General features: G+C 42.3%; 1 protein-coding gene across 2 annotated transcripts in view; it reads left to right on the forward strand.

Moving 5' to 3' along the window:
• SLAIN1 (SLAIN motif family member 1) overlaps positions 1–11,481 on the forward strand; it is a 130,797-nt gene that overhangs the window by 117,068 nt on the left and 2,248 nt on the right. For both annotated transcript variants that reach the window (XM_019525266.1, XM_019525267.1), the window contains 2 exons: positions 5,481–5,636; positions 7,110–7,392. In XM_019525266.1, coding sequence (XP_019380811.1) covers positions 5,481–5,636; positions 7,110–7,392 — 439 coding nt within the window. The remainder of the gene's footprint in view (positions 1–5,480; positions 5,637–7,109; positions 7,393–11,481) is intronic.

Below are 11,481 nucleotides of genomic sequence, written 5' to 3' on the forward strand. Positions count from 1 at the left end.
AAAAAAAAAAAATGCAGTCGGCGTACAGCAAGTTGGACAGAGCTTAATACCACGTTCTGATAGACCTCTGGTGTGTGGTTAGGGTCATAATTTGGAGAGATCTTTCTGAAATATGTGGTGAAGTTGGAAGAGGAAGGGATTCACCGGATGAGGTATCAATGTAAGAAAAGGCATCTACTAGGCGACTAGTGGCCAGAAATCTGTCTGGCAGCTTACCAAGTATGTGCCTATTTTGTGATGAACCAGATGAGGGGGTTTGCCATATGCAGCCCACAGATCCAGTGTGCCTTGGTAGCAGGGGACCTTGGCAGCATTTGGTGGTAGGAGAATTCATCTGTGTTGCAGCTGGGCAGCAAGGGTCGTTGCCTGCCCTGTAGCTGAACAGCAGGGAGAAGCAGCAGCTGCAGTTGCTAAGTCCTCAGATCTAAGCTGGGTCATTCTGGCTTATGTTATATACTGTATGCACTTAATTCAGGGTTATTTTAGATTCAGAGGTAACCCCCCAATAATTAGACTTTATACATGGAAGATTTATAATTTTGTTATAATTTTCCATGTATAGAATCTAATTATTGAAGGGTTGCCTGTAATTCATCCCCTCCCCACTGCTGCATGTGGGAAGGCAGTGTGGGCAGCAGGTGGTGTGGGGAGGTCAAGCAGCTTGCTCCCTGCTTGTGTATGCCCCCTTGCCCCCTCTGCCCCCTGCCTGCCCTTCTCTGCACAGCCTGAGGTCCTACCCCCAGCCTCTGCTTCTCCCTCTCCACCCCACCCCCCCAGCCTCTGCTCCCTGCTACCTCACCCCCTTACTCTTGCTTTGTGTCAGCAAGCTCCATCCCCATTCTAGCCTGGGACACTAAGTACAGCCCCAGCTCCTGCAGCAGCCATGTGGGCTCTGTGTCACTGCTATGGGGCCAGGCTGGGGGTGTGCTCAGTGCCCTAGGCTGTAGCATGGATGGAGCCTGCTGGTGCAAAACAAGGGTAAGAAGGGAAGGGAGGGGGCAGGCAGGGGAGCAGAGGCTGTGTGGGGAGGTAGATGGGGAAGAATCTGCAGTGGAGAGATGGCAAGGTATGGAGGTGGTGGTGGGGAGCAGGCAACAGCTGCAGCTATGATCTCAACCCTGGGTAGGGGCTGGAGCCCAAGCCACAGCAGCTGTCTGTTTTGGAAAGCTAGAAACAAGACTAAAAGTAGTGGAAAACACTATATATTTAAAGAAGTGGTTGATTGTAAGAAAGTAAAATATTAAAGATATAGGAATTGGAAATGGACAGATCTCTATCAGGTCCTGGAAAAATTTAATAATAATGGAAGTTGTGTAATTACAGTGTTGGATACAAAGGACCAACTCACAGGATCATAATAAATTCTAATTTAGTGTGGGTGATGTGAAATTAGTAATAAAATCATAAATGCAAACTTTGAGTTAGGAAGTGTACTGGTCACCTTAGTGCACGTGCACACTCACTCACTCGCACTCCTTCAAACCTGTGTCATTTAAACCCATGTAGTCTAGTATGTAGTAGCTGCTGTAGTGATTGTGAGAGCACTGGTGTCAGTATATCTACCTATCTGCGGTCCTGGAGTCTGCTGTCTATGGTCAGTTTCCTTCAAGGTGATGTCTGCTCCAGAAGGGGGTTGCCTGCTTGTCCTTCTGTCTCAGTAAGTCAGGTGCTGGATGAGAGGGCACCACTGAGGGTCACGCTTCACTGCCTTTTATCCCTTTTTGGCAGACTAGTGTGATCCCCCAGAACTATCTTGGCTGCCTAATTCAGAGGTAGCTGTCCCACTTGGGTCTTGAGTAGTGCATGACAGCTGTTAGTCACAGGGGTCTCTGCCTGTTCATACGTGCAGTGTCAGGAGTCAGTTTGTGATTTTGATTAATTTAATAATGGTATTGTTAAGGGTTGCAAAAATAGTCAATAGGGTGGGTGCTCAGTTCCAGGAATCAGTTCTTTGGCTTGATTATTCTACAAGTCATTTTAGGCTAGAGTTTTGTAATGGTAAGTTCCTCTAGCTAGACTATTGTCAATTAACAACCAGAGGCTCTCGCTTTGTCTTCAATTATCTACTGATTCATATATACATTCACTCAGGGGGACCAGCCAAATACAGCAATACAGTTCCAGCAATTACAATTCCAGTGCATTCTTGCAATAATAGTTCTAGTAATACAAGGTATGATTTTACTTCCAAGAAAAATACATTTCTTAAAAGTTAAAAGGTATAACATATAAAATACTGAACGCCAGGGTAAAGATGAGACAGATGAAATATAAAAATGCACTGTGAGGTAGTGAGGATCACAAGCTACTGGGGACAGTAAGTGAGTTAGGTTAGCACCAGAATACATTTACAGTCTTTGAAGTGGATATGTTATTCTTTTGCTTTCTTTAGTGATGCTTAAGTCAATCAATATGTAGGTGCAGTTTGTAGGTTTCTCCTACAGAAAGCCATTTCAGCTTTGTGGCTTGCTCTAAGCCTTGCCCCATCCATGCAACGAGTGTGCTAGGTCTCTGCCAATACTTAGAAGGAAAAAGGAATGAACAAAGTGGGGGAGGGGGAATTCAGGCAAGAAGGGGCTTCTTGTTGCAACAGGAGACTTCAATTTCCCTGCTATAGACTGGACAATAAACACTATCTATAATGGTAGGGTGCAGATATTTTTGGAAGAGTTAGCTTGTACATTTCTGTATCAAATGGTCAGTGAACCTAATGAGAGGCAATGCCATCTTGGTTTGGCAAGTAACAGGGAATTTGCTAGAATTGGTTGTGGGAAGTAATCTGGAATCAAGTGATCATAAATTAATGAGTTTAGTTTATATTGCAAGCTAGATGAGACTAGTTCTACAAGGAATTTCAGAAGGGGTAGTTTGAGAAACTAAGAAAATTAGTTAAGGAGTCTGAATGAATTAATTTGGGAGCTAAAGGACTTGGATGTAGAAGCGCCATGAAATAAGTATTAATGCTTTTCAGATCTTGTTTCTCAAAAACTGTTGAGAGAGGCTACAGACCTATATGGATGAACAGGCATCTCCTAACTAGCCATTAAGAATAATGTGAGGATCTACGTAGAATGGAAAATAGGACTGATCAGCAAGGACGGATATGTTTCTGTAGTCAAATAATGTGGGAGCAAAGAGAGAATGGTCACAGGCTTAGCTGGGTTACATTGTGTGAAGAATTTTAAATAGAAGAAGCTTCTTCAGTCCTACAAATTAGAAGAAAACCAGGAGGGAAGGAGTGGGGCCAGGGTAGAAGACCTTGAAGATGGTAAATCAGAGCCAGGTACCGAATGTGAATACTTTGCCTGCATCTTCAGTAAGTATATATTTGTAATTAAAGAGAGTAGTTGAGTACCAAATGTCAATGGAATTTATCACATCTGAGCTGGAAGCAAAATTTAAATTGCTTTTTGACACAAAATTGGAGGGTCTGGATAATTTCCATCCCAGAATATTGAAAGAATTGGCATGTAAAATAGCAGCTCCTTTAGCACAGCTCTTCAGTGCATCTGTCAATTTGTTGATAGTACCCTGTAAATAGAAAATAACAGATGTAATGCCTGCATTCAAAAAAGAGGGATAATTTGACAGACCATTACGGGCCTGCTAGCTTGACTTCAGTAGTATGTAAGGTTATAGAACAGATACTGAAGAATAATAAAAAATAAGGAAGTAAATAGAAGAGTGCAGTTTTTATCCAAGGAAGATCATGTCTGACTAATTTAATATGCTTCTATGAGAAGATAACTGCTTTCTTAGATAAGAGCAATAAAGCAAATTTAATTTACCTAGGTATGAACAAAGCTTTTTGTGCCATGCCTTATAGGAAGTTACTGGAGAGCATGGAGATCAATATAATCTTGAGGTGCATAAAGCATTGGCTTAAAGAGAGATCAGTAGATTGTATTAGGAACTGGGGTTACTTTGAAAGGTGAGATATCAGTCTGGGAAGCAGTTACCAGTTTTGTTCCTTGGGTATCTGTCTTTGGACCTGTCCTATTTAACATTTTTAATCAGCCACCTTAGTACTGGAAGTAGATGTGACCTCACAACATTTGTAGGCGATACTGAACTGGGGGATACTGCTGAGATAGAAAATTTTCCTGGATTATTTTTCAGGAAGTTTTAGATATTCTTGTAGAATGGCACATTAGAAATCATAGGAAGTTTAACAATAGGAAGTGCAATGTTGGGTATCTAGGAATCAGTGGAAAAGACTTTGAATAGAAGATGGGACTCCTAGACTGGAAGACAACTGAGGAAGAGAGAGACCTGGGTATGTTCATTGACTGTAGGATGACTCTGACCTTGCTGTTAGTATATGACTTTGAAAAAGATTAAGGCAGTTCTAGGGTATACCAGTATGTTAGGAAATTCTTGGAGCCACCATCGGTGAGTGTGATATGTGGATACAGGGAGAGCACACACCAACTGCAGATGTTTCCTCCGCCTGACAAAGGGTATTTATACCTAAAAGCTTGCAAAGAAGAATTTTTCCAATTATTTGAATTGGTCTAATAAAAGATAGCAGATTTACCCAAAGAACCTTGTCTGCCTATAAGTGGATTCAAGTGTTTGTAATTCCATTGTGGTAGAGAAGTAGTTGTCTTGCTGTTTGGAAAGTATCTAGAGATCTCATGATTCAGGGCTTTGGCTTCCTCATAAACAGGGATCCTGGTTTTCTCTGATTTAAAATACCCAATTTTTGTTGTAAAAAAAATTCTAAATCCACATTTTTTCCATGATTAAAATGAAACACACACACACACATACACAGTGGTGTTTATTTTAATCACGGAAAAATGTGGATTTGGGGGTTATGTTTTTTAACCGAAAATTAGGGATTTTTTTTAAATCAGAGAAAATCAGGATCCCTGCTCATAAATGCTTTATTGGCTTTGGATTTTTTTTCTTCTTTTTTATGGCTTTTACTTCTGCTAGTACAAGTAAAGTTTAAGTTATTAATTTGGCCAGGTTTAGGCACCTAGAATCCATATACAGTAAGGGCTCTGTATTGGCAGGTGGTGGCAGCCACACATGGGGTGGGGGTGGCGGTAGCTGCACATAGAGCAGGGGTTGTGGCGGTGGCTGCAGGCAGAGCAGCAGCAGCGCAGGGTGGTGGGTGACAGCAGTGTGTGAGCTTTCCCCCCCAGTCCAGCTGGCCGGAAATTCTAGTTAGTAGTGTGGGCCAGTTACTAAAATGCTGGTTAACACAGCTTTTACTATATAAACAACAGGCAAACTTGGGCCCATCCAAGTTGCTGATTTGGAATACTAGGTAAATCATTTATGTTACAGTGTTAGAAGAGTTAACACACTAGTCCATATGCAATTCCTATTTTGCCCCATAGGGGAAAACATCTTTTTGTTGAAATAATTTGGCTTTAATTTTCCCTGTCTACAAAAGTCAGTAGCTGGTTGTAGTGTTTGATAGAAATGGCATGAGTGTGGTCATTGTGGATTTGGGTTTTTTGCTTCAGATAAACTCCGAAGAAGCATGCCTAACCTAGCTCGGATGCCAAGTACTCCTACCATTAATAGCAATGCAAGTTCTCCAGTCACTGTGAGGAATAGTCAGAGCTTCGATTCCAATCTACATGGAGCTGGTAACGGGATTTCAAGAATGCAATCTTGTAGTAAGTATGCTTCTTTTACTCTGTTGTGCTGAAAGCCCCTACAGTATTGTGAAATATTTACACAAAATTGTGAATATCTTGTTACTTACTTGAGGAAAAATTGTTAGAAGGCCTTAACCACTTTTGTTGCTGCCCTTCTAACCATCTAAGAAGTTTCCAAGTTCTTGCTTTTGAAAAGAATTTCTGTCCAATCATGTTTCTTAGTAATGAAAACTCCACCATGCTTTGTTTAGTCCCCATACATCCAACATGGAAGTTTAAAAAAAAAAAAAAAAAAAATCCATTACTCATGTTAGATTTTTTTCCCTGAAGGATGCACCAGTAAAGTAACTGCATGACATAATGTACTATACTATTTTGGTTGTACCTTTTCAGCTTCGACACTACAACTGAAAATGTAACATGGACTACTTTAATGATCAGCAATACTGATATAGAACATTGGATAAATGTTGTCTTAAAGCATACACTCACTGTCAGTCTCTCCCTTGGAACCTGTACCACTTTGTTCCAAGGGAAGAAAAGAGCATCATTAAGGATGAATTAATTAGCTACTGAGCAAGAGAATCAGAATAGCTCTCTAGCCTGGTGACCAGGGCAGGGCATTCACCTGGAAGGCAGGGAGCCTGGGTCCCAGTCAAGTCCGTTTCAGTGAACGTGTATTTATGGTGATTGAAGGGTAGATTTATCATTTTCTTTTTTGAAGATTTCAAATGATTTCAGCTGATGTGAACTACATGGCTCAAGCACTTGAGGCATTTTGGTACTTAGCTTCTGTCTTGTGGACTGTAAAACATAGGTGATGTACACTAGAGGGCAGAGTCATGTAATAAATCTCTATATAAAGCTTTTGGATACTGTAGCACTGGTATGAAATGACAAGCATACCTGGATTGTGTTATTACATTCAAGAAACTTTTTTAGTCTTTTATCTGTTTTACATATAAAACATAGACACAAATAATGGTTTTGTAATGCCAAAGAATTGTCTTTATTGTATGAGAGAGAGCATATGAAGTATTGCACTAAGTACAGCAACTGACCTTTGTAGTGATGTGAGAAAAAGAATTGATTATTATTTTAGCAGTTTTGCAAGGCAAGGTTGCCCTGTTAAAACTATAATTACACCAAATGGAGAATGACTTTTATTTACTCAGAATAAATACTGAAACACTGCTGAGCAGAGGAAGATGGGAAGAATAGGTGGTTGGTTTTTCTGGTGACGAGGCAGGATGTTTTATTGTTTATAGGTGTGTTCTTAATTGTGTACTTCAGCCAGACTTTCACACACATTTTGTATATCTGTACATCTAATTTTTAAATCCATTTACAGTTGGCTTGGTTGAAGTAAAAGTTCAAATTCGTGCATTGACCACTGTTTCAGGTTGCATAGAAATATAGTATGTGTTGATATATGATTGACATTATAACATAATATGCTGTTTTAATTCTTTTCTCTTCCCCTCTTTGCAGTTCCATCTCCAGGACAACTGCAGCATAGAGTTCACAGTGTGGGACATTTTCCAGTGTCTGTCAGACAGCCTCTGAAAGCTACAGCGTATGTAAGCCCAACTGTGCAGGGCAGCAGTAATATTCCTGTGTCCAGTAGCTTGCAGTTGCATTCTAACACTGGAATCCCAATGCCAAACAAGACTGCCAATGCAGGGATTGTTGGACGCAGTGCTCTTCCAAGACCGTCGTTGGCCATAAGTGGCAGTAGCATACCCAGGAGTAAAATTGCACAGCCCGTTCGAAGGTAAGAGATTCTTTGCATTAAGGAGTTAAGTGCACCTCTGTTACATTTGGAAAGTCTTGGCTTTGATCATGTTTTTTTAGAAAAATGTGAACTCAGGCTTTTGAACAGAAACACTTGCAGAAAATGCTGATTCTGAACCCAATCCTTTCCTCCATTCAATGCATGTAAATTTCTGCCTTTCTTCAGACAATGAAAAAGGGCCTATTCATAAACTTATGGAATAGTAGGATTGAAAGGGACCTCATGAGGGCATTTAGTCCAACCCCTGCTTAAGGCAGAATTGTCCCAGACTAAACTACCCCAGTGCAGTGTCTGTCTAATCTGCTCTTACAAACACACAACAAAGGCAATTCTGTAACCTCTGTGATTAGCCTGTTCCAATGCTAGAGTACCCTGATAGTGATCGAGTTCTTCCTAATATCCAGCCTAAATTTCTGTTGTTGCAGTTTAAGACCATTGTTCCTTGTCCTGTCCACTGCTGCAGTAGAGAATAGTCTATCTCAGGAGTGTGCAACATATGGCCCGTGGACCAGATCTGGCCTGCCAAGGAATTCTATGTGGCTCACAGTGGGGCCTTCAGCCTGGCCCAGGTACAGGGGGCAGCTTAGGCCATGGCATGTGCAGCCAGTCCCACCGTCCCTGGGCATGGGGTAGGTGCAATGCGGTGGTCATGCTGGGTCAGCACCTCTCCTGCTCCCCTACCCTGCCCCTCCTCCCCAGGCCACAACAGCTCACCAAAACTCCTTAAGTGGCCATCCAGCCCAAATAATTGCCCACCCCAGTCTATCTCCATGGATAAACCGTCCTTCAGGCAATTTGAAGATTGCTGTCAAATCTACCCTTGGTCTTCTCTTCTCCAAACTAAATAATCCTGGTTCTTTCAGCCTATCCTCGTGAGTCATGTTTCCGAGTCCTCTACTCATTTTTGTTGCTCTCCCCTGGACCTTATCTAGTTTGTCTACATTTTTCTTGAAGTGAGAGGTACTTTTGTGGACACAGTACTCTTAAGTGAGGTCTTACCAATGCCAAGTATAGCAGGAGAATCACTTCCCTTAACTTGCAAGTAATGTTCCTATTAATACAGCCTAGTCTGCTATGGACCTTTTGTGCAACAACAGTTGGTGCTTATTCAGCTTATGGACCACTGTGACCCCTAGGTCCTTTTGTGCAGTACTTCATCCTAGCCATTCCATCTCCAGTCTGTATTTGTGCATCTGATGCTCCATCCCAAATGTAAGACTGCAGTTTTCCTTGTTGAATTTCATTCTGTTAATTTCAGATAAACCCTAGTAACCTAACGCGTTTTATATTTGAATTTACATCACATAAAGATAACCACGCAGCAAGAATAAATGTGTGTAGAAGGGAATGAATCTAAAACAGTCTGTAATAAAACAAACAAGCTTGTTTTATTTTCCTGCCTACTTGAAGACATAACCTTAACTTTCTCAAAAACGTCCAAATTCTTGTTAAATAAATGACTTCTATAGTCAGAAACTCAGTGTCATGAGATAAATATGAATCAAAAGTGTGAGCAGAAAATGCTGTTAATTGCTTTTAATAGCAAGTGGCTTGCAGCTGAAGCATCTCAGCCTGCAGTAATGACAGGCTGCCACATAGGCAGTTCCCAGGTTATGAACCACAGAGCAGAAGACCTTGGCTGATATCTTGTCCCTTCAGATGTACTGTAATATCAGGTGCTGCCCCTAGAGCCAGACTGATGATTGCTAAAGATAGAAGGATTCCAAGTAGTGTTTGAATGACAAGTTTATGAGACTCAAACACACAGACAGATTGGAGTTCATCCTGGAGCTGTTCAAGTTCTCTGATTTTTAAAAAAATGTTTTATTTTTTTTTAATGTAGATAATAAAAGCTGCTTTCTATTCTTTAGGGATTATCTTGGACAAAATCCAGTCACTACAGGCAGATATTCAAAGCTTAGTGATTGTTACTGTGATAACTTTTAAGGAACAGGATTTCAGACCACCAGATTCTTGAGCTGTCTTTTCACCAAGGGACTTAAAAGTAAAACAAATTCCTTTAACTCCAGCTAGCTTAAACATAGAACTGACCAATTTTTACTATGCCAATATGGCATTTCATTTGCCAAGCATGGCAAATGTTTGCAATGCAGACGTTCCAAATGAATTTTATATTCAAAGCATACTTTGTTTTTGCAGCTGTTAGAGTAGAAGGCATTTTGTTATCTCAAGTGTCTTCATCAGCATCTGTTAGGCCAGGCTGTTAAATACCAAAGTATTGGCACCTCAGCTATCTAAGTATCTCACCTAAGGTCTTTCTACATCAAGGAATTTTGGCCTTTTCAGCACAGGCTGCTACACAGCTTGAGGCTGTATTTCATTTTGTGAAACATAATGGAAATATATGAAAACTACATTTGCTAAAATGTATTGCATGTCAGTCCCCTGGGGGAAGATGTGATGGTCTCTCCCTCTCTCTTCTGTGGTCTCCTTACTCTTTGCTATTCTTGGCAATTGGCTAAACTGCTCTTTCTGTATCAGCCCCTCAGGGAGAGAAGAAGCTGGTTAGCCTGCTTTGCCCCTCACAGTGAGTAAGCTTTTTGTTCAGAATCATTTTAGAGAAAAGGCCAATTAGTTCTTCCTTGCCTATAAAAACTGTAAATGCTCTTAATTGAGTTGCTGGCAGGCTGGTAGTTCCTGCAGTGATTTTTTTTTTCCTTTGAGAGAACTCTGATTAAATGATTAGTTTCATTAAGCAAAGTGCCGTTTTAAGAGTTCTGCATCCTTTCTTCATGACACCGATAGGTTCGCTGGGGTGGTGTTGCTAAACTTTACACTTTAGTTGTTCCATATTGAGTTCCATCAATGAGAGGAGTTATTTATGTCTCTCCTATCTAAGCACCAACCTCTACTTAAAGACCAACTCACATAATTTATACTCCAAGTTGTGATGGGACCTCTTGAGCTGCCAGGAAGGGTTGTAGATAACACTATACATAAGGGAACATTCCTGTTTCTGTCCTAATGATCCACCAGAGGGGCTGGAAGGGCTTGACAGTTATTGTGTGAGGGGAGCCATGGAGAGGGTGGAGGGTGAACAGTGCAGTCCTGCACTTGAGATGGAATAATTGCATGCACCAATACAGACCAGGGAATGACTGGCTAGGGCTGTGGTTTTGCAGAGAAGGACCTGGGAGTTACAGTGACCATAAATTAAATATGATCGCAGTGTACTCTTGTTGTAAAAAAGGCCAACCACTCTAGTGGTAGAGAGCAGAAGCAGTGGAAGCAACAGTAGTTACAGCTAGAGAGGGGCAGTGAAGTAAGAGAATGAGGGCTTAATGGGATGGGTTGATTTGGTTTGATTAAATGTAGTAGTAGGTTGTGGCTTTGGCCTGTTCGTACAGACATGCGGGGAGCCTGCTTCAACACGCTGGAAGCGCATCAGAGCAGACTCGATTACAGGCAGTCCTCGACTTATGACTTCTTGATTTATGACTAACTGCTGTTACAACCTTTATAAATTGACATCATGCTCCGAGGTTCTGATGCGTACTTCAACTTTACAATGCTCGATAGACCTGCATCCAGCTCGTAAGTCTGGAAGGGGAGGGGAGAAGGAAGGGGTGTGGGCAAATCAACACCCCTGTAGCAAAGGAGGGATTAGGGCTTGAGGCAAGTGCTGCCCAGCTGGGCGGGGGGCGTGCAGGACAAAGGTGCAGCTCATCTGGGGGTGTGGGGAGGGGGTGCCACTGCATGCTGCTGGTCTGGGAACTGTTCATCCGGCAGCTCCTGTCGCCGCTCCCGCTGCTCATCTGGGAGGGTACGGGGCGGGGGGGGGAGGTGCCCCCAGATCTGCATGGGGCTGGGGCTGTACTGTGCTGTGCTCTGAGCAGGTGCGGCTGGGAGCGGGGGCTATGCCCTGCTGCCACTTGCCCAGTTGGGGTGGGGAGGGGGGCACAGGACGGAGGAGCTGCACTGCCTCTGGATAAGCGGTGCATAGCAGCAGGAGCTACCCCCACCCCCCCGTGTCCCCCAGATGAGCTGTGGTTTTGTTCCATGCCCCTCTGCCCTGGCTGCTTGCCCAGCTCCTGCCCCTGTTCCATT

This window comes from Gavialis gangeticus, unplaced genomic scaffold, assembly GCF_001723915.1.
Source record: "Gavialis gangeticus isolate Ggan-Ray unplaced genomic scaffold, GavGan_comp1, whole genome shotgun sequence".
Lineage (NCBI taxonomy): Eukaryota > Metazoa > Chordata > Crocodylia > Gavialidae > Gavialis > Gavialis gangeticus.